The sequence below is a fragment of the Ictidomys tridecemlineatus genome, chromosome X (assembly GCF_052094955.1).
Source record: "Ictidomys tridecemlineatus isolate mIctTri1 chromosome X, mIctTri1.hap1, whole genome shotgun sequence".
Lineage (NCBI taxonomy): Eukaryota > Metazoa > Chordata > Mammalia > Rodentia > Sciuridae > Ictidomys > Ictidomys tridecemlineatus.
The window spans coordinates 58135767-58159768 of record NC_135493.1 but is presented as its reverse complement, the minus strand read 5'-3'; the positions used below and the strand labels follow the sequence as shown (position 1 = coordinate 58159768).

Sequence of the window (24002 nt, the reverse complement as noted above, 5' to 3'; positions counted from 1 at the left end):
ATCCACCAACTCGGGCCCCCAATTTCCCCTCCCACCAGCAGTGCGGCAGAAGAGGGCCCGCCCCCCACTATTCCCTCCCCCATACTAGGCCTTGTTACTCTTTCTTCTCCACTAAATCCCATCTCTCTCTAGTTGTGTTTCCCTTCCTCAGATTATCAAAAAGGGACAGCATCTTCCCCTGGGACTACTGGCCACTTGTGCTTTTTTGAAAAATTGACTCTTCCTTCCCTAAGCTCCTGGGACTGCAGCCTCTCCCTCAACCTCCTCTCCTCCCAGCTATTAATGTCTACCATTTCCTCTGAAATCTAGTCCTAGATCTGAAATGAACAAGCATCAGAAAAGGAAGCCTGTAGTGAAAGTGTGGCTTTTACTTTCTTAGTGCTTTGTTATTTTTGTTCTGCCCTTACCCACCTCCAGTCCGCCTTCTTTTATGAGGAAAAAAAATACTACAAAGCTATTTTCATTTTAGGAAAAATGAAGAGAGTGGAGGTGGGAGAGTGATGTCAGGTGATGGCCTCTAAGTCTCACATTTCTCACTTGGTGGAGAGTGTTAACCACTTCATTCAAAGTAATCTTAATGTCTTTGGGGCCTTAGCACATAACACAAACCTGGATGAATCTGAATGAGCTAATAAGTGTGTCTGAGAATATGTAAATCTTTGATTAGGCCAATCTCTGAATAGAAGAACAACAGACTTCACTTGCATAAATTAGCGAGGAGGAAGCTTTGAGCTCTCAGAAGCCAGTAACAAAAGATTGAGGAGAAAACAAATCTGTGTACCCACTATCTGTAAGATAAGAAGGCATGTACACTGACAAAGTGAATGATATACAAAGAACATTACAAAATATACTTGATAACAAACAGAGAATATCTATAAACAAAATAGCTATTAGAGGAACCAAGACAAATTTGGCTGTACTTGGCATCTAGTACTTAGTGTGAAACCATTTCACTGGTTTGATGAGCTCAATAATTCACTTGGGATTGAACTTTTCACAAATAGGAAAAGGAATAAAATAATTACATTCTCTCATTGTTTAAGTTAAGTAGGTTTGGTTTCAGTTGCTTGCAACCCAACAAACTTAACAAATACAGAGCACAAAAACAAATAACACAGTACAAAAAGTAACAGCTCTTCTGAACACAAGATCCTTAGTGAAATGTTTCCTAATAGCTTGTGTGTAAGGTTGTCATCTGAGTATGTCTTTAAAATCCACAGACAATATGGAAGTCAATCAAGAGACTGGGGAGTTTGGGAACAAGCAAACCTCCAGTAAAATTCATATGTATATAAATTATGGGAAGCAGTACTGAGACATGATTGAAATTTAGTAAACAGAAGCCAGATCAACAATATAATTCTGAATTTAGAGAAAGATCATGTGCAGCAAAGGGGCTCATTCAACCACAGGATTATGAAAAGGAGAGTCAGAGGAAAGTGTTCCCACCCAGCACTGTCTGGAGGAGAAGGAGTGTTGGCTAAAATGAATGGAATGTTTAGCTTTTCTTGGCAGAATCATCCCCATAATGTGTAAGAATACTTCAAGATCTCTTAGCAGAAAGCCACTTCTTAAGGTGAACGAATGTCCCTGCTCTGATTGTAGGTTCACCAAGCAACCTTCTGGGGTTGTGGCCTCCCAAGTAGTAGCTTGTCTACAGAGAGAAAATGGGCATGTAAGAATGACAGAAACCTCTAGTACCCCTGACAGTTGTATTTCTCAAGAAAAATTAGTTTCCCTTGTGGCCTACTTAACAGGAAAAGAATGCAGAGACCCATGGGTTTGAGCATTCAGATCTAGATTTATATATGTCTCTATAAATGAGAGTCTTTCCTTGACAGAGGCATCTGCTTTCAGTGTGCAGACAGAATCAGGATTGGCTCATACAGTGCTGAGGACAAGACCCTGAACTGTAGATGCAACCTTATAGAATCCTGTCAGGGAAGCCAGGTGGCCTTGGCTCAAAGGACAACATATGCATTGCCATTTTAAAACTGTACTTTTCTAAAGTTTAGTTAATGTGGAAGTCACAACTAAGACATGCTATAGCAGACAGGCCCCCAGCATCTCAGCCATAGCTAGACAAAAGGTTAATATCCAAAAGAGTGAAAGGGCTTCTATAAATCAACAACAATATTTGAAACAATTTACATTTCTCTCTGGAAAAGAAAGGAAATGCATTTTACATTTTACATACCCTACATTTCCCTAGCAAACGGATGCACTCTGTGACTAAAACAGACCAAACTAAAATATGAATCTTGAGCAGAGAGATAAAAACCTGAAAATTTATGGATTTATGGTATCCTGAAAATATTGTCTAGCATTCTCCTTTTTTTTCTTAAATTTTTTAATTTGTTCTTTTTAGTTATATATGACAGAATACATACATGGTGTATATATCAAACATATATGGAGTATAACTTCCCATTTTGTGGTTGTACATGATGTGAAGTTACACTGGTTGTGTATGTCAGATTCACTCTGCTGTCTTTCCCATTCCCATCTCCCCTCCCACATTTCCTCTTATCTCCCATCAGAGTTGACTCTAGTCTTCAGCCTTCCCTCCTTATATTTTACTTGCAATCACACTACCTTAACTAAGAGATAATACAAAAAGAAATATATTTTTTCAAGGTAATGACGTTCTAAAGGTTTGTTGTTGTTGTTGTTTCACCCTCTACAATTCCATTTAATGTTACCATCCAGTGATCCATTTTTTGTTATTGCTTTCAGGTACTTTGTAAGTTATATATCACACGTGGCCACACACTGACATAAGCCAAAATGTTTCTTTTGGCAGTGACATCACAGAGTCTTTTGCTGGTTCAAGAACTTTTAACAAGCATATCCTGAGGATTCACTTAAGCATTTTCCTATTTTGCTTTTAAGATGGAATGTCAAGCACATGACATGTCTTTAAATATACCGATGTTGGTGAGCTTATAATGAATACCATGTTAATTTTTAAATACTAGCCCCCAGATTCCATTGTAAGAATTCTGGATTGAAGTGACAAAGAAGTAAAAGAATTGAAAGGATTATAATGTCCATGGGGATTTAGAGAGGGAGTGGATTCAAATCATGAAAGGTCTGAAAGAGAATGGTGGTGTTGGGTAATACACTGGAATAATTGGAGGATACACCAAAGCCAGGAGAGGTAGGAGTGAAGTTTTGTCCTTGAAGCCAGGCTAAATGTTGCGAAAATGAATCTGGGTTACAGAACCATGTGTAGGACAGACACCAAGGCATCCATGTTTGTTAAACTTTACATATGCCTTAACTGTTTCTAATATATACATTTAAAAAAACAAAAGTCACTTGTGTAGGTACTCGCAGCCAAAAACTGATGGGAAGTTGAATCTAAGTATTCTGCTTGTAAAGTTTCAGAAATAGAATTCACTCGTTTTCGAGAAATAAAGTGTCACAAAAGAACAGTGTCGGGGGGTGAAGTTGAAACAAATGAGGTAGAGATTTAGAGAGATGGAAGTATAATATTAGTGAGGAGTTTGGACTATAAGCATTTGGGGAAGATGGGGAAGACAGGAAAGTCAGGACATGTTCCTAACTTCTAATATTTGCCAGCAAGGCATTATGAGCTCCCTGGCTCACCTCCCAAAAGGGCCTCTTGCACACCAGGCCCTCCAGCTGGGGTGTCATATTTCAACATTCTAAGAGGCTGCCTGGAGGGTCTATATTTAGAGTATGACTCTCCAGTAGAGACAGGTGGGTATCTGAGGACTAACTTCTACATACTTTGTCCCTGAGTTTGGGGATTATTCTGAGGGTCTTGGGCAGGTGGTACAGTGAAGTTGTTACAAGGCAAGGAGTGAAAAGACCTTTCTCCTGGCCACTGTTTAGGATCTGATACTTTATCCTTAAATTTGTGAGGGGGAAAATGGCATGGGCAGCTGGGGTGCCGCAGTGATTCAGTCTTCCACAGACCCTCACCACCATTGCCAGTGAAGAATGATAAACACTGGGTCAATGCTGTGGTGACAATATATGGATGACAGATCCCAGAGACATCTCACTACTGTCATGATGGAATGAAAATTCCACCTGTTAAGTCTCATTTTTATCAATGGGATAATTCTCTAATTTCTGAATGATTTATGGTTTACATCATGAAATTTCAGAATAGATTTTAAACAATGTTCTTTAAATGAAAAGCAGGCTAATCTATGAAGTTACTGATTTGTAAAGTTCATCTGAAGTTATAAGATTTGCCTAAAGTTGGGGTCTTTATAAAAGCTGTTCTTTGAAGCCATAGTGAAAGTTATTCAGCAGCCTTCTACAAGATCTCAAGAGCCTGACATCTAATAATATGAATTCAGCCAGGAGGAAGATATGGATGGTGGTTCACTCATCTAAAATGGTCACAATCAGAACACTGACCTTCTCATTCATTTATTTGTCAATTTATAAATCATACTGAAAGCCCTGGAGACTGGTCTCATTTATAAAGATGTGTTTTTAAACTTTAATATGGTGTTTTAAAGCTATAATTTAGAAGAAAATACTTTCAATGTAGATCAAATTAACTTTGCCAATTCAATGAGGACCTCTTCTTAACTGGAAAATCTTGCCTATGTTACATATCTTTAAAAATAAGATTATGATTGTTTTTTTCTGCAAATGGAAATAGCTTTATTGTATGTTCTTATTTAAAAAAACAGCATAGCATGATTCAATTATAAAAGGAGGGACAATACAGAACATACATGGATCAAAATATTAATAAAAACCTCACTACTACCTGGGCTTCTCGAATTGCTCTTCCTCAGCCAATTTTGATGCAGAGACTGAACACAGAAAGGAATAGAAATTAAGGAAGGCGTTGCGGGAGTTTCACAGCAAAGGAAAGGATGACACAATTCTCCAAGAAGTGTAAGGAAGGGCAAGGAAGACCCAGAAAAGAGGCTGCCCCCAACTGTACAGAAAGTCAAAATCAAACACCAGAGAGATGGGGTCACTTCTGGTTTCTGGAGTTTTTATAGAGGGCCCAGTATGATGGGGGGAGGTACGGGGCAGGCTGGCGCCTGCCGCACTGCTTGTGGGAGTGGAAATTGGGGGCCAGAGCTCGCTGGTGACGTGGCTGTCACGTGACTAAGAGCCGCCTAGAGCAGAAGTCCTGCTAGTCGCCTCAGTCTGGGTACCAACCCCCTATTACTCTGCAGGCGTTTGAAGGAAGAAGGAAACTAGCTTGGACCGTGAAGGTTGGTGCGAGGGTTGGCGCTGTTTGGAAGGAGATGGGGGTGGGAGAAGATCGAGAGCTCTGCGGGTCCAAGTTCGGGCTGATGGAGGCTGTGCCCCTTTCTCGCTTACTTTTTAAATGCCTTTCCCCACCCCCATCCCCACCCCACCCCGTGCTCATTTTACTCAAGAGAAGTGGCGGGCTTCGGGTGGGGGTGAGGGGAGTGAACGGCGGATACAGAGAATCCAAAGAAAGAACGATTCCACAATCCGGGCACCACGTCCCGGTGCTGGTCCGTCCACCAAGTACTCCGTCCCCTCGGTCCCCTGTCTTTTTTTGGGTCTGTAGCTTGCAGCGCATGTACTGGCGAGAGAAGGAGCAAACTGCTTTGGTGGGAACCTTGCTGGGCGGTGTGAAGGTGGGGGATTAGCCCGGGACCGCGGATGGGGGTGCTGGAGGAAAGGGGCTGGGATCCTTGCGGGCCAGGTCCGAGTCGCCCTCTCCTGGCCCCGTCTTTCTCCACACCCCCTCCCATTTCAGTGCAGGGAAAGGGGTGTGGCGGCCTTTGCTGGGGAAATGGCGGATGATGAGGGGGGCGGGGAAGTCCTTGTTAAGAAAGTCAGAAGGGTGTGAAAAATATTTTAAACTTAAAGGCCCAAAATTCAGAAAAGCGGATATTGGGACCTGTGTGCTCAGTGCAGATTCGTTCGCTACACTTTCAGTTCTCTATTGCCACCTACCTGTCTTTCCATTTGTCCTTCTGCCAGACTCTATTCACCTATCACTGTGGAGGGGACACTGACAAAAGAAGACCGGGAAGAAGAAGGAATTTGTCTGACTTTGGTAGAGGTTGGTTAGAAAACTGCTTGTGAAATATTGGGGGTGAAGATTTATGTGGTGAAGGAGGAAACTACCTGAGAGTTAGATCTTCTCGCCACCCTCCTAGTTATCTTAACCAGAGCCCCATCTCTCACCTTTCTGTGAGGATCCTAAAAGAGAAATGGTGTGTCCTGAGGGTAGATGGGGGAAAACAGAAAAGAACAAGGAAATAGTTCCTAATACCCAACTTTCTCAACAAGGACTCAAACTCAAATCTGCCTATCTGGAAAAGTATAAACCCAGGCACAGCCCAAAACCCTAAAATACTCTTTCTCACCCACAGATTCATCACAAGAGCTACAGGAGCCTAGGTCCGGCTGAAGATTACTACCCTGCACTATCTCTCACCCTGGCCCTAAAAGTCCTCTTCTATCAGGGGGACCAAAGCCCTCCGGATCCTGCCCCAAGACTGGCACAGACTGAAACATGGGCCGGGCCCGGGAAATGGGTTGGATGGCAGCAGGACTAATGATTGGAGCTGGTGCCTGCTACTGTGTTTACAAACTAACCATAGGAAGAGACGACAGTGACAAATTGGAGGAGGAGGACGAAGAAGAATGGGATGATGACCAGGAGCTGGATGAAGAGGAGCCCGAAATTTGGTTTGATTTCACAACAATGGCTCGCCCTTGGAGTGAGGATGAGGATTGGACTGAACCTGGGGCCCCAGGTGGCACAGAGGACAGGCACTCAGGGGGTGGCAAGGCCAACAGAGCACACCCAATAAAACAACGGCCATTCCCATACGAACATAAAAATACGTGGAGTGCACAAACCTTTAAAAGTGTCAGTTGTATAATAGACCTCTCCAAGTGTCCTTCTATTCAGGGAAAAAAGTTGTTTGCTGAGCCCAAGGATGCTGTTTTTTCACTTAGCCACAATATCAGGAGTCATTTGGCCAACCTTTCCATCTGTGGAAACACACTCCCCACCCCCCACCCCACTGTGAGGGAGGAAGCTTTGTGTGCCCCAGGTAACTTGAATGCCAGTACTGAAAATCAGGGCCAGATTAAGATGTTCATCAATGAAGTGTGTCAGGAGACTGTGCCACGTAGCTGCAACTCATTTCTGCAGCAGGCCGGATTAAATTTGTTAATAAGCATGACAGTTATTAATAACATGCTTGCCAAGTCCGTTTCAGACTTGAAGTTTCCTTTGATACCCGAAAGAAGTGGCTGCGCTAAGGTTCAGGTTTTAGAACCGCTGATGGGTTTGTCTGAAAAGCCACTCTTGGCAGGGGAGTTGCTGGGTGCCCAGATGCTGCTCTCATTCATGTCCCTCTTTATCAGAAGTGCAAACAGAGAGGTTCTCCTGGAAACCCTCACCCCTTAAATAGCCTTCTGGGACAGAATGGGACCGACTCCACACAAACCCTGCTAGGTTTGCAGATGTCAAAGAATCTGCAGTGGGTGCTACTGAGGATCCAGCCTTAGGCAGTCACCCCATCACCGGGGGTCACTGGGGCTGGGTGCACGTTCCAGAAGCTAGACTGAAGACCACACTCTTTTTGGCCAGGCAGGGCTCCCCCGCAGAGCTTTGGGTGATTCCTTGATTTTGCAGTCTGCAGGCATTGTGCATTGTAAATTACTCCCTTGCAGCCCTCTTGATGCAGTAAAGGGATCACTGTGGCTCGCCTGCTGCAGATAAGGGACATCAAACTAGAGTACCACCAGTGCTCGCTTGCCTGTGATGGTCTCCCTGCCCGAGAGGGACCGCTTTGCAGAGGCCAGGCCCATCTGGGAGCTCATGCTGAAAATGCATCTGCCGCTGCCTACGTTGAAGTATTTTCCTTTTCTCTTTCTTCGACACCAGCCCACGGATGGCGAACCTGTTCATCCACAAAGTGCACTCCCCATGTATCCATTGTACTGACTTAACTTCCTCCGCCCAAGTCTGCATCTGTGTGTATCATCAATAAACTTGTGTGCTTTGATTGGCAAAAAGAGAGAGACATGGTCCTTGTCCTTGAGCCTGCAGTCTGCACCAAGAGAAAAGCCTGCATGCACAATAAACGCCAGCTGACCGGGGGTGGGGGCCGCTCTCTGACAGATGCACACTTGTCAGTGCTCATAGGAGACAGGGGCAGAAAGGGGCGGCTGTGCTCAGCAGAAGCTCCAAGAAGGGAGATGGGGGCAGGGTCGACAGGTGGGGCACAGGGAGGCTGGGGGAATGCTGATGGAATGTTGAGTGAACTGGGAAAGACAGCACTCTCCAAGCAGGACACAGGGGTGCCCGATGCAGAGGAATCCCGCAATAAAGGTGATGGTGATTCCTTGACTGCCAGCCTAGAGAGGAAGGTCAGTGTCCTTGGTGTTTGTGCATTGCTTATGGTGGTGGTCGATGGTGGGGATGGTGGTGGGGGCAGTGGGGGAGGCTCCCAGTCATGCATCCATGCACATCCAGTGCATAATTATCACAGTAGAGATTGCCACTTGCCCAGGGCCTACTTGACCTCTCTTTCCCCTGCAAAGCTGCTGTCAGACCTGCTTCCAGCCCTCCTCCCTGTCTTGGGAACCCAAGCACTGCTTCCTGGCAGGGTGAGAGGGTTGTCTACTGCTTCATTTGGGTGAAACTCCTCTCCTCCATGGCTCCCCTTGTATGTCGGGTGGGACCCAGGAAGGGAATAGGGGAGCCCTCCAGGAACTCCCTGTGGGGGTGGTAGGGAAAATGTGAAGGGTGCTTGGTGCAACCAGCCTCGGCCTATCCATCCATCTGGACACACCTGCATACCATCCCTCCAAGGTCCCTGCACCCCTGTGAGGAAAGGAAGTGCCCCTCCGTGCGTGCGGAACCGTGGGCCCAAAGGGCTGGCCAACTCATTCTGCCACACTGTCCCCAACATATCCAGGCCCCTCCCAGGAATCCTCAGCCCCTGTCGCCAAAGTCACATTCTCTGTGGGTGTGTGATGTGCGCGCCAGTGGCCTTCCTCCGAAGCCAGGATTTCCCTTGGATGGTGCTGTTTCTGTGCCCTGTGCCCTCTCCCGGAAGGTGTCTCTGAGATGCTGCCGTGGGTCACCGTGCCCTGGACAGCAGTGGCCTGCCTGCCTGCAGGGTGTTCTGCCTTCTGCCTGCTGTCCTCCACACAGAACTTTGTTTCCTTTTCATTTTTTCTTTTCCTTTCCACCAGAGTTTGGTTGGGTTCCAGGTGGGTTAGAACTTTGCTGCTTGCACCGTGTGCCCCAAACTCTATGCTGACTCGGGCACCTTCCGGTTCTGCCTACCAACTCTGGGAAGCCCTCCAACTGGGAATGGGGATGCTGCATCTCCTCATCCTGCACCTGGGATGGCCAGCAAGAGACCTGTGGGCGCTGCCACACCACACCCCCATGGAGGCTCATCCCCACCCCTGACCGCAGGCCTCCTTGGCTAACCCTGGGGCCCTGTCTTATCTCCCAACAGCAGCTGACAGGACCACCCATTCCTCCCAGGTGAGCCACAGGTAGGCCGGGGCGTCCATTTGACAAGGAGGATTTCCCTGCAGCCTTCATGCTCTTTTCTCAGTCCAGCCTGCCCTACCAGTGCTGCCTTCAGTGACACCTCCTTGCTCCGCCTCTACTTGCTCCTAGATTCTGCCTCAAATTAGCACGTGCCTCCCCACTCCTCTGCATGCTACCACATCCCAGATGCCCGTTTGTGCATAGTTGTCCCCCATCTTCTGGGCACTGGAGGCTTCAAGGCTGTAGCTGACTCCAAACTCAGAGAGGGCCTCGGAGGCTTCCTGCCCATCTCCTGAGCAGCTCTTTCACAGGGAAGCCTGCAGGCATCCAAGTGCCTCCACGTGAGGCCTCGGCCCAAGGCAAAACCTTCCTTGTCCATTTACTGGCACTGCCCTCCCCCAAACACTCCCTGTGTCTGCAGGTGCAGCACTCTGAACTTCCCTCATCCCTTGGCAGTTTATAGGGATGCCAGGTAGGATCCCAGTTCCATGTGGGTTCTGTCTCCTCAGGGAGGCCGGTGGAGGGGAGTGGGGAGCATGCCTGCCACCCAGGGCTGGATCGAGACACTGAGAGGGGGGCTTTCAACTGTGGCCAGAGCACCAGCGCCCCCACCCCATAGGTATAAGCACAATTAAAACAGCCCTGAGCCACCAATCACAAAACTCACCTGTCTGCTTCAACGACAGGACACTGTTTCTGGGCTTTCCTGTGGCAAACACTGGGCAGGCTCATCCATGCTGGGCTTGCCAGGTACTATGAAGGAGGTGCCCTGTCAGGAAGGTGCCGCCCCAGCCTGAGTTGTCTCTTCTATAAATATTGCAACTGCCACCTCAGACTGCCTTCCAGCTCCAGAAGGGGCCCTGGTTTTGCTTCTTATTCATCTCATTAGGACCTTTACATCGGGTGCCCCGAAGCCACTGGCTTCCACGCTACCTATCACCTGTGCTTCCCCCTCTCCTGGGGATCCTGTGGTTTGAAGACCCTCACTCCCACACTCCTGAAAGTGCATGCAACGTTGCAGACATCCAGCTTCCCCTAGGCCCATCCAGTGCCAAGTCCTGCATTCCCACTGGGCCCTATGTGTCACTCTCAAAGCAGTTTCCACCCCACTTTTAAGTGGCACACGTGCACCAGCACACTCATCACACACCAAGTCAACCCCTGTGCCTTAGCATCACGAGGCTGGGCTAACAGGTGGGCAGCTGTGGGCAGGATTTGCTCCTGCCCGCCTTCTAGAATTCACTGATAAGGCCTGGACCGCAGCAGGGCCCTGCCCCAGAGCCCAGCACACCCCTGCAGAAGTTCCAGAGCCCCGCCCCTGCCTGGTGGAAAAAGTGGAAAAAGATGTAATGCATGCATCTTCTCACAGTCTGCCACTCCCCTCCTCGCTTTGCTCATGGCCTCCTTTTCACCCAGGACGTTCATTTACACTGACTGCCTCTGTCTTTGTGGGCAGCTTAGGATGCCACCCCCACACACTCCCTGATTACTAAAAGGGTCTCCTTTATAGCCCCCCAGTGCTTTCATACCTGCCATTTCAAGTTTTGCTTCATGGGTCTGTCTGCTGGGCATTTCCTTTTGGGCAAGGTCTGCAATAATGAAGTGATTTGCCTTCTTTTCCCCGATGGATAACCACTAGTTATCCAGCACCACTGGTTGAGCACTCCATTCCTGGGCCACCGTGTAGCACATTGTGGCACCCTCATGCACCCAGCCCAGCAACTCCTCTGTGCCTTCCAGGCACTGAAGTCTCTCTTGAGGCACAGCTCTTTCTCCCAGGAACTCCTAATGGACTTGGGGAGCCTCGTCTCCCTGGGTGGCCCCGGGGAGGTTGGTGTGTGTGTGTTGGTATGGGGGGGCCTGTGGCTGCCTGTGAGAAGCCCTCATCCCCAGGCCCTGATGGAAATAGCAGTTAAAAAGGTTAATTATCTATTCCCTCACTGTTGTTTCTCTAAAGAGAAGGGAAGTGGAAAAAGATGTAATATTTACACAAAGTTTTCTAGAAATATTTTTTCCAGAACTCTCTTTAAGAACCCTTTACCTTCTTTCAATTTACTCAAATATTTTCTTCCTCCCCCATGTCTTTGGCAGTGAAGTAGCTCAAACTAGTTTTTCTGGTTTATTGCATACTTTTTTTTTCAGTCCCTGGCATTGTATCCATTAGTCTAGCCATTGGTATTCTATTGTTCTTTGTTCTTGTATATCTGGATATGGGATGATTTTGAATGACGGGAAGACAATTTGGTGGCTCATGTTATTACCACAAACATGCACTCCAAATAACTGTGTCACATAATCTCTGTGTGAATAAATATTTGAATTTTACAAAGATCAATTGTTAAGGTATATATTTGTATCAAGAGTTCTTTATTTTTTACTATCTAGGCCTTTAATTTGGGTAGTGAATAAAGTTGTTGACTTTCTCAACTAGAAGAAGGACTGGAGGTAAGGGAAATGATAAAAGTTGTAACCACCAGCCTTCTCTGTGAGCTTGAGCTGTCCTAGGTTTGACCTTGTACTTTTGTAGTTTGTGCCAAAGGACATGTAAAAGCTATCCTCAATGCTCAGACATTTCCCTTATTTGGTCATGTCTAATAACCAGTCCCATCTGGAATTTCAGTCTGGGAATTGATTTGAGGCAGGAAACATGAAGTTGGTTGTTTTTCCTTCTTGTTCCGTCTCTTCTCTCATAAATCTCATCTTTGATGGACACTTCCTTTAGTTTCTAAGTTCTCACCACCTGTGGCTTGTAGTAAAGATCTGTGTTCAGATTCTTCCAGGCTTGGTTCCTGAATTGTAATGGGAGGTTTGGGAAATTAGTAAAACTCCAAATTGATGGCTACAAATCTTAAAATTAGCTTTGAGAAATCAGTTTCCTGAGCAAGGTACAAGCAGTACATTGCCTTTCTGTAAGTTTTTGTTCTAATTACTTAATGTTAATGGTGAACAATGAGGATAGGCAGGGATACAGAGGGTCAGTTTGGCAACCAAGACATTGCTTTGTATGTTTTCAGTCTTTACAGGGATAGAACAAAAAAAGATGTATGTGAAGTGTGGAAACTATAAAGTATGTGTTGGTCATCTCACATAACATGTTATATACAAGTCTGGGCAAAGACTAGTCATGTTTACATTCAAAGACTGGGTATTCTTTACATTCCATCTTAAGTTTAAAGTTAGTTTACTTGAAAAAATAGGTAACATGTCTTAGTTGTTTAAAATCAAAAAATAAGAACTGGTGTGCATTAAGAAATCTCTCATGAAGGTATGGTGATACATGCCTGTAATCCAAGGTACTTGGGGGCTAAGGCAGGAGGAGCTAGAGTTTGCAACCAGGCTGGGCAACTTAGGGAGACCCTGTCTCTAAATAAATTTTTAAAAAGAAAGAAAATATTCGTTTACTTTTCCTCTCTTTTACCAACTTCTCAGTTCTCTCCCATCAGAGGCATTTTATCAGTTTGTTGTGCATTTTTCCAGAGATATTGTGTGACTAAACCTATACACATATTGTATACACACACACACACACACACACACACATACACATACATGATAGTATATGAATAACTTTGCCAATCCTCAGATGTCACTACATAAACATCTTTCTTTTACAGCTGAATGGTAATTTATTGCAAGACTGTGTCCTAATTATTAATGAGTGTCTTATTTGTGGATATTTAGAGATTTCCCCCATTTTTTCTGTTATAAATAATGCTTCAATAATTAACTTTATACATATGTCATTTTTCCTTTTATTCATTTTCTCTTTTTATCTCCCCAATTTTAGTTGGTTAAATTATATTTCTTCTTGTTTACTTTATAATATTCAATATATTTATATCTCTATTGGCATATTTGTTTGCTTTCAATAGTATCTTTTGATCCCAATTATTAAGAATAAGAAAATAAACATATGGACATTACCTCCCACCTTCATTTTCTTTTATATTCCAATTGTTGTTAGTTATATTAATTCTACTCCATCTGGATTTATCACCCTTATATTTGTTCTGTAACTATAATCACTATATTTGTTTTTGTTTTAGTCCTGAATTTACATAGATTTGACACTAATTGCTATACTTTTCCTGTAGATCCTTTCTTCTCTGTAATCCTGCCATTTTTGCCTTCATCTCTGTGATTGTTAAATTTATTTTTCCACATTCTCCTTGGGACCTGACAGCCCACATTTCATCTTATTCTTATCTTGCCATCTCTTTCATGAGGTCTTGCTTAGTTGTTTCATTAAAGCTTTCAAATTCATTTGAAGTATTTGATGACATTTTCAATCTACTTTATGGTAGCATTTTTCAGATGAGTTTACTTCATCTGCTGTATTGCTTGTGTTTATTTCATACCAGGTACATTTTTTATCCACTGCTTTATAGGGATATCTGGGTTTTTTTGAACCAGTTATTTGCAGAAATTTCATCTAGGACAAGGATCAAGAGTTATCTTAATGATACCAAGGATTTTCAAGAGGTAGTTGCAGGGCTGTTGAAAGTGTTGATTTTCCTCTTCCCTGCTACTAAGCAAGAGTCATTTCCAGAGCTCTGAAGGGGACAGACTACTTCCTGCAAATATGTCCTGTCTTTGTGATTTCTTCTTTAGCTCAATGTCTTTCTGCTTATTATAACCCAATAGGGTTCATGGAGGTTCCCGTTGTCAACATTGTACTTGCTTCTTATCTTTAAGAAATGCACAAACAGGGGCTGGGTTCAGTGGCACATGCCTGTAATCCTAGCAGCTCAGGAGGCTGAGGTAGGAGGATGTTGAGTTCAAAGCCAGCCTCAGCAATTTAGCAAGGCCCTAAGCAACTCAGTGAGACCATGTCTCTAAATAAAATGCAAAAAAGGGCTCAGTGGTTAAGTGCCCCTGAGTTTAATACCTATTACCAACAAAACAAAACAAAACAAAAATAAAAATCCACAAACAGCTTCTTCCTTTTCTGGCATTTGCTATTTTCTAGTAGCTGACTGAGAATGCAGCTAGAGTTTCTTGGAAATAAACTGAACAACTCATTGAGAATAAAACCAATTTACAAACACACAGAGATTCTCTCTGTGAAAGAGTCAGAGCTCTTAGTATACTAAGAGCCTTGGTTTGGACAAATCCTGTAGTCAGTCCCAGAAATGCAACCATCTCTACTTTCACTGCCAGCCTTCCTGAACTTGTCATACATCATAATACAGAGAGCAAAGGAACTCACAATAGTTTCTTCTTGTTTGTGAAACTGAGCTCATGCCTACTAAGAGAAAAATGGATGATATCAAATGTGCTTAAATCACACCCCATTGCATCTTTAGTTGAGGTGACTTTCCATTATTAATTTTCATAGCACTTACCGCACTTCATTGTATTTTCTGTTTCCTTTGACTGTATTCCCTGTTAGATGATAATCTCTATGAACACAGGGATGTTGCCTGTTCTGTTTACTATTGAATCTCCATGTATCTGGCAAATAATTAGTGCTCAGCGTCTACTCAATTTGATCATTCAAGTTACAATCTGGTTCTGGACAACAGTTTGTACTTCTCTATCTGTGTTTAAAATAGCTTTAACAATTTTTTATTATTTTTTCAAAGATAAAATTTGTTTTTAGAAATATGTTAATTAGTATTTACAGTATAAACTCAATTTAAAAATGCAGAAGAATGAAAAAGACTGGAATCCTACATATTTAGTATCTTGTTGTTCCTTGGGTTTCTCTTCTCTTTCCAAGAATCTCATTCACTGTCATGACTTCAATTATCACCTATATCTTAATGACTCACAAGTTTATAAAGTTCAAGTCTTGAGTTCAAGATTAAATTATTTGATGCCAAGGTTCCCTCTACTATATTCCCTATTTCAGTGAACACAACCACCATCTATGGCTATACACATGCTAGAACTCCAATTATTTTTGATTCTTCCTTTTTCTTCATCCTACATGGCTAGCCTTTCACAAAGCTCTATTGGTTCCTCCTCATTAATTTTTAATAAGTGTTAATTATCTGAACGATATATATATGACAACAAAACATTTCTTATCAAGTTTATGATGAAAACAATTACCCCTGCTACTTTTCCCTAGACTTGGTACCACTCTACAGTGGAAACTTATAACTTTTCAGATGCAATGGTTCTTAATTATGAGTGATTTTGCCAACCAAGAGGACATTTTTCAGCATCTAGATATATTTTTGGTTGTCACACATGGGGATAAGAGTGCTACTGACCTTCTTGTGGGTAAATCTAAGGGTCCTACAATGTAAACGATAGTTCTTGGTCCCAAATGTTAATGGTTCTGAAGTTGAGTAGCTCTGTTTTTTGATTATCTTAAAAACTCCAAAAATATACTTGTATCTATAATGAACTTCTAATAGGAAATAGGATACTTTAGCTCATTTATATTATCTTTCTCCCTCCCCTTCTTCTATTCTCAGTGTTTATTGTGTTATTATTATTTTAGTTTAACCATACAGTCCACAAGTATTTCTTGAGCACCTTTGTGGATGTGGAAGTATTCAAATTATTTGGAATTCAATAGTGAGCAAGACAGAGATAACTTTTACTATGTTTGCTTTCTTTTGAAGGAAGTGGAAATTGAAAATTAATTAAAATAAATAAGGTAACTACATTTAACTTTTTCAATTTTTTTCTTTGTAGATGGGCACAATACCTTTATATAATTAATTAATTAATTTTTATATGTGCTGAGAATGAAATCCAGTGCCTCATGGGTGCTAGGCAAGTGCTCTATCACTGAGCTACATTTACCTTTAAATTATATATATATATATATATATATATATATATATATATATATATATAATTTATTTTTATTTCATAAGTTTCCACTAGTATTTATTAAATTTGTACTTTGTAAAATAAATGTAAAGTCCCTGCTATTCTTCATTCTGCCTTTTATCATCTTCTGTATTCCATATTTTGTCAGCTAAATTTTTATTAAGTCTATATCTATTTGAAATCTTATCCCCAGAGGTGATCTGTGAATTGTTCTTTAAAACCATAAAAGATGGGTTTGGGGGCTGGGGTTGTGGCTCAGTGGTAGAACGCTCATCTCGCATGTGCGGTTCGATCCTCAGCACCACATAAAAATAAATAAACGAAACAGAGGTATTGTGTCCAACTACAACTAAAAAATAAATATTTTTTTAAAAAGATGGGTTCAAGTGCTAAGATACTACATGGCTCAGCAATGAGTGGCATTTGTATAGTCACAATTATCTAAATACAGTTCATGATTATCAATGTCTTCAGTTGAAACAGAAGACTTTAATAGAAGAATTGGTTGTTATATATCAGAATGTAAAAGAAAACTGACACTTAGGTGCATGCAGATGGTTATATGAAGCAAAAAGCTCAATTAATTCTATTAGAGGGCCAAACTCCCCTTTATTTTAAAACCTCATGTGGGTATCCCTTCAACAGTAATAACACCTGATTAGTTCTCAATCCCTCAAAAATGTTCACAAGTTCAATCTAGGCCTTTCTTGAGTTGTGGGAAGGTTGCCTTTATATCCCTTTGATCACTTCATGGTATATTTATCCACTGTCTTCTGGTGTGGTAGTTAGGGGCAAGGTATAAACCAACCATATCAGGTTATGAATGCATCTTATCCTAGGAATATTTATCTGCATCCCTCTTAGTAACTTGGGAGCTAGTTCAAATCAGTACCATCTCATGTTGCACAGTCAGATCCTAGGGACACTTGGGGTTAGTTTCTAATTTAATCCATCCTACTATAGTTGTTTAGAAATGTTCTAGGATCCAAGGTCAAGCCCCTTTGTGTCACTAGAGGGAGATTATTTTCATATTTAGAATTCAATAGATTCTTTTCCTTTCCATTGAATCAAATGCTGAACTGATGCTGTATCTTAACCAGTTGTACTTTTGGAGCAAGGGCACAATTTTCTTTTGTATATATGTGGACCATTATTTCATAAAAAATAAATTTCAAAAGTCAGTAGCATTAAATAGCCATTTTAATTTTTTTTATTTTGTGTATCAGTGATTTGTACTAGTTTACCTAGTTGGTTCTTCAATTAGTCTTGTCTGAGTTCACTTATATGAGTATAGTCAGCTGACAGTTCACCTGAGGGCTGGTTTTCCTGAAGCTAGGATTGCCATATCTTACATGATATAGCTTCATATCTAGTATGATGTGCCATATCTAACATTTGTTGCTGTGACAAAAATACCTGAGGAAAACAATTTAAAGGAGGAACCGTTCATTTTGGCTCATAGTTTCATATTGCTTTTGGTCCTGTGGCAAGGCATAACATCATAGAGGAGAGCATGTTGTAGAGCAAAGCTAGTTACCTCATGGTGGTCAAGAGAGAGAGAGAGAGAGAAGAGGGCAGGGCAGGGGAGGGGAGGGGAGGAGAGAAGAGAGGAGAGAAGAGAGAAGAAAGAAGAGAGGAGAAAGGGACCAGGATCTGAATATCCCCTTCAAGAGAAAGATCTCAGTTGTCCTCATTTCTTTCCACTAGACCCTACCTCCTAAGTTTTCAACAGCTTCTTATAGCACCATCAGCTGGGGACCAAGCCTTTAACACAAGAGCCTATGAGGACACTTAAGATCTAACCATAACAACTAGCAAGTAAAAATATAGGGTACTCAGTTAAATTTGAATTCCATATGCACAATTAATATTTTAAGTATATTTGGAACATAAACTAAAAATATGATGTTCAACTGAAATTCAAATTTAACTGTGAGACCTATATTTTATCTGGCAACTTTTTCTAAGGGTTCTCAATTGGAAAAGTTTGTCTCATTCTGCATGGTCCCATCCTCTATAGAATTGGCCTAGGCAGCTCCACACATGATGGTTTCCAAGCTGGAAGAATGCAAGCCTTGCTGTTTGAGCCTCTTCCTGGACCAAGTTTGCTAACGTTTAAACTACTTAGAGCCAATTATATTGCCAGGCCCAAGTTCATGTGGGATGGGATCACACAATGCTGTAGATACCAGAAGGCATGAAGGCATGATTCATTGGGAATCATTACTGTAAAGGTTTCTTTCTTTTTTTTTAAGAGAAAGAGAGAGAGAGAGAGAGAGAGAGAGAGAGAGAGAGAGAGAGAGAGAGAGAGAATTTTTAAATATTTATTTATTTATTTTTAGTTTTCAGTGGACACAACATCTTTATTTTTATGTAGTACCAAGGATCGAACCCAGCACCCCGCGCATGCCAGGCAAGAGGGCTGCTTCTTGAGCCACATCCCCAACTGTAACGTTATCTTAAGAGATTTATCTAATTGGTTTTCTTTCTCCCTAATTTTCCTTTATCATATCCTCCACTTTTCTAATCTCTCAATAATTTTCTAATGTCTCAATTCATTTTACCAGGTACCCTGTTATTCATGAGTTCACATGCTACCCTAAATCTTTTCTCATCTTGCTCCACTTTGGTCTGGTTAAACCTTGGTATTTGGCTGTCATATTAAAAAAAAAAAGCCAAAGGTTGAATATTTTCACTGATATGTGGAAGCTACCCACAATAATGGAGAAGAGGGGAAGAATAGCTATTCAGTAGATTATACAAAGGGAAATAAAGGGAAGGAAGGGGGACAGGAAAGGAAAGAAAGTGGAATGAATGTGCAATTTTTCTGTGTACTTGTAGAAATACACCATAGTGAATACTACCATCATGCACATCCATAAGAATAGGGTCCTACCTAGAAATAAAATATATTCCATGGTTGTACAATTATATCAAACTGAATTCTATTGTTGAGTATAATGAAAAAGAACCAATAAAAATGTTAAAAAGAAAAAAAAATAACCTTAACTGCTTTCTCAAGTTGGGATCACTATTTCCTACGGTCCATATTTACTTTAGACTTATTACCTCATTTTCTTGGAGTACATGTTTAAGAACTTTCTAAAAGAAGGACTGCCAGAAGTAAAATTTCTTAATACTTTTTTTCAGTTTAAAAACTTCCTTACTTTTTTTTTCTTTTTTTATTGGTTGTTCAAAACATTACAAAGCTCTTGACATATCATATTTCATACATTTGATTCAAGTGGGTTATGAACTCCCATTTTTACCCCAAATACAGATTGCAGAATCACATCGGTTACACATCCACATTTTTACATAATGCCCTATTAGTAACTGTTGTATTCTGCTACCTTTCTGAATACTTTCAGTCCTGAAAACCTCTTTTGTTTTTATGGTGCTGGGGATTGGCCTGGGGCTTTTTGAGTGCTAAGAAGTGCTTAAATAACATCTTTATTGACAAAACAAACAAGCTTGATAGTGTATTTGGGCATAGAGTTGGGGCATATTCTGTAAGGATGTAAAGACATTTTAAATATGTGGACATTTAGAATCATGTATTATGAATAGCAAGTCTGATGCCAATCTGATTGGTAGATTACCTTTCCTCTACCCAGAGAAGCTATTGGGATTTCCTTGCATTTCTTACTGTTATAAAAATTTTGAGGATATGTTTAGGTGAAAGTACTTTGTATTGATTGTATCAGGCACACAATACACCTTTCTTTTAATGAATTTAAATTACTTATATTGTAGCAGTCACATTTGCTTCATCCCCTCCAAGAGGCAATTGGTATTTCAAAATTGATGCATTCTTTGGTGAGCATTTAAAAATTATATATATATACACATACATTCACACAAATATACATTATATATATAAACACATATATATACATATACAGATAAACTAAATAATATATAGTACCATCTCAGATATTATAATTATATAAATAGCATTTTACAATATCTTTCTGCAAACTGATACTTCACTCAGTGTTAGGTTTCTAAGAATAATCTAGATTGATACATACAGGTCTATTTCACTCATTTTTACTGCTTTATAAATTTGATTATATAAATATGACATATTATTTATTCAGAAACCTGCAGCAGACATCAACCTTACACTAAAACATAGACTATTAAAATCAGAAACAGGAGAAATATGCACTGCATCATCAGTATTGCTGTTCTGGAGGACCTTGACAGTGCAGAGAGATAAGTAAAAGAAATGAACTACGAACTACCGAATAGCTGGAGGAGATAATACTGTCATAATTTGTAAACTATGTTAGTCTACTAGAGAAGTCAGAAAAAAAGAAAAATAATAAAATTAATAAGCGAGTTCACAAAAAGAGCCTGACAGCAGACTGGCAATGCTATATCAATAACATTTCTACATACGAATAAAAACTATTTCTTAGTAAATTTATTTTTGAATGGGAAATGCATTCATAAGTACAATACTCAAAAGAAAATAAGACAAAAATAGTGTCCTATTGATCTTGTCCTTCACTTACTCAATATACTTGCCAAGAGGAAAAAAAAAAAACAAAACTCATCATGCTGGAAATATTCAAAACTACATAAGAAAATGCAAAATCACATATACTAATGAATGATATTATAGCATACAAAATACTTATAATTGGATGCAGAACACTATTCAGGAACTTGGTTTTGTCTTGCACACATTCTGTGATTTGGGAGAAAAAAAAGAGTGCTCAGATTCAGATGGTGCTAAATTCGCAGGGATTCCCAAGCTTTCTGTGGGTATCTTAGAAGGTATCTGAGAAGGTATCTGAGAAGGTATCTGAAGCTGATGGCTTCTCACAGGCAGCCACAGGCCCCCCCATACCAACACACACACACCAACCTCCCCGGGGCCACCCAGGGAGACGAGGCTCCCCAAGTCCATTAGGAGTTCCTGGGAGAAAGAGCTGTGCCTCAAGAGAGACTTCAGTGCCTGGAAGGCACAGAGGAGTTGCTGGGCTGGGTGCATGAGGGTGCCACAATGTGCTACACGGTGGCCCAGGAATGGAGTGCTCAACCAGTGGTGCTGGATAACTAGTGGTTATCCATCGGGGAAAAGAAGGCAAATCACTTCATTATTGCAGACCTTGCCCAAAAGGAAATGCCCAGCAGACAGACCCATGAAGCAAAACTTGAAATGGCAGGTATGAAAGCACTGGGGGGCTATAAAGGAGACCCTTTTAGTAATCAGGGAGTGTGTGGGGGTGGCATCCTAAGCTGCCCACAAAGACAGAGGCAGTCAGTGTAAATGAACGTCCTGGGTGAAAAGGAGGCCATGAGCAAAGCGAGGAGGGGAGTGGCAGACTGTGAGAAGATGCATGCATTACATCTTTTTCCACTTTTTCCACCAGGCAGGGGCGGGGCTCTGGAACTTCTGCAGGGGTGTGCTGGGCTCTGGGGCAGGGCCCTGCTGCGGTCCAGGCCTTATCAGTGAATTCTAGAAGGCGGGCAGGAGCAAATCCTGCCCACAGCTGCCCACCTGTTAGCCCAGCCTCGTGATGCTAAGGCACAGGGGTTGACTTGGTGTGTGATGAGTGTGCTGGTGCACGTGTGCCACTTAAAAGTGGGGTGGAAACTGCTTTGAGAGTGACACATAGGGCCCAGTGGGAATGCAGGACTTGGCACTGGATGGGCCTAGGGGAAGCTGGATGTCTGCAACGTTGCATGCACTTTCAGGAGTGTGGGAGTGAGGGTCTTCAAACCACAGGATCCCCAGGAGAGGGGGAAGCACAGGTGATAGGTAGCGTGGAAGCCAGTGGCTTCGGGGCACCCGATGTAAAGGTCCTAATGAGATGAATAAGAAGCAAAACCAGGGCCCCTTCTGGAGCTGGAAGGCAGTCTGAGGTGGCAGTTGCAATATTTATAGAAGAGACAACTCAGGCTGGGGCGGCACCTTCCTGACAGGGCACCTCCTTCATAGTACCTGGCAAGCCCAGCATGGATGAGCCTGCCCAGTGTTTGCCACAGGAAAGCCCAGAAACAGTGTCCTGTCGTTGAAGCAGACAGGTGAGTTTTGTGATTGGTGGCTCAGGGCTGTTTTAATTGTGCTTATACCTATGGGGTGGGGGCGCTGGTGCTCTGGCCACAGTTGAAAGCCCCCCTCTCAGTGTCTCGATCCAGCCCTGGGTGGCAGGCATGCTCCCCACTCCCCTCCACCGGCCTCCCTGAGGAGACAGAACCCACATGGAACTGGGATCCTACCTGGCATCCCTATAAACTGCCAAGGGATGAGGGAAGTTCAGAGTGCTGCACCTGCAGACACAGGGAGTGTTTGGGGGAGGGCAGTGCCAGTAAATGGACAAGGAAGGTTTTGCCTTGGGCCGAGGCCTCACGTGGAGGCACTTGGATGCCTGCAGGCTTCCCTGTGAAAGAGCTGCTCAGGAGATGGGCAGGAAGCCTCCGAGGCCCTCTCTGAGTTTGGAGTCAGCTACAGCCTTGAAGCCTCCAGTGCCCAGAAGATGGGGGACAACTATGCACAAACGGGCATCTGGGATGTGGTAGCATGCAGAGGAGTGGGGAGGCACGTGCTAATTTGAGGCAGAATCTAGGAGCAAGTAGAGGCGGAGCAAGGAGGTGTCACTGAAGGCAGCACTGGTAGGGCAGGCTGGACTGAGAAAAGAGCATGAAGGCTGCAGGGAAATCCTCCTTGTCAAATGGACGCCCCGGCCTACCTGTGGCTCACCTGGGAGGAATGGGTGGTCCTGTCAGCTGCTGTTGGGAGATAAGACAGGGCCCCAGGGTTAGCCAAGGAGGCCTGCGGTCAGGGGTGGGGATGAGCCTCCATGGGGGTGTGGTGTGGCAGCGCCCACAGGTCTCTTGCTGGCCATCCCAGGTGCAGGATGAGGAGATGCAGCATCCCCATTCCCAGTTGGAGGGCTTCCCAGAGTTGGTAGGCAGAACCGGAAGGTGCCCGAGTCAGCATAGAGTTTGGGGCACACGGTGCAAGCAGCAAAGTTCTAACCCACCTGGAACCCAACCAAACTCTGGTGGAAAGGAAAAGAAAAAATGAAAAGGAAACAAAGTTCTGTGTGGAGGACAGCAGGCAGAAGGCAGAACACCCTGCAGGCAGGCAGGCCACTGCTGTCCAGGGCACGGTGACCCACGGCAGCATCTCAGAGACACCTTCCGGGAGAGGGCACAGGGCACAGAAACAGCACCATCCAAGGGAAATCCTGGCTTCGGAGGAAGGCCACTGGCGCGCACATCACACACCCACAGAGAATGTGACTTTGGCGACAGGGGCTGAGGATTCCTGGGAGGGGCCTGGATATGTTGGGGACAGTGTGGCAGAATGAGTTGGCCAGCCCTTTGGGCCCACGGTTCCGCACGCACGGAGGGGCACTTCCTTTCCTCACAGGGGTGCAGGGACCTTGGAGGGATGGTATGCAGGTGTGTCCAGATGGATGGATAGGCCGAGGCTGGTTGCACCAAGCACCCTTCACATTTTCCCTACCACCCCCACAGGGAGTTCCTGGAGGGCTCCCCTATTCCCTTCCTGGGTCCCACCCGACATACAAGGGGAGCCATGGAGGAGAGGAGTTTCACCCAAATGAAGCAGTAGACAACCCTCTCACCCTGCCAGGAAGCAGTGCTTGGGTTCCCAAGACAGGGAGGAGGGCTGGAAGCAGGTCTGACAGCAGCTTTGCAGGGGAAAGAG

At 43.3% G+C, this 24002-nt stretch overlaps 1 protein-coding gene across 2 annotated transcripts; it reads left to right on the top strand.

The window, feature by feature from the left end:
• The first annotated feature begins 5083 nt into the window (after positions 1-5083).
• Positions 5084-8022, top strand: Armcx6 (armadillo repeat containing X-linked 6). 2 transcript variants are annotated; one of them, XM_013365377.4, is made up of 3 exons: positions 5089-5222; positions 5968-6049; positions 6363-8022. In XM_013365377.4, exon 3 carries the CDS (start codon positions 6506-6508, stop codon positions 7409-7411), a length of 906 nt encoding a protein of 301 aa, XP_013220831.1. In that variant the 5' UTR covers positions 5089-5222; positions 5968-6049; positions 6363-6505; the 3' UTR covers positions 7412-8022. The 2 variants fall into 2 exon arrangements, with proteins under 2 accessions (XP_005340753.1, XP_013220831.1); XM_005340696.5 differs by lacking the exon at positions 5968-6049 and having other exon boundaries at positions 5084-5222.
• Positions 8023-24002: the final 15980 nt, after the last annotated feature.

What these genes read in the sequence shown, in the direction of transcription:
- Armcx6 (XM_005340696.5), top strand. Translation starts at nt 6,506, where the DNA reads ATGGGCCGGGCCCGGGAAATGGGTTGGATGGCAGCAGGACTAATGATT.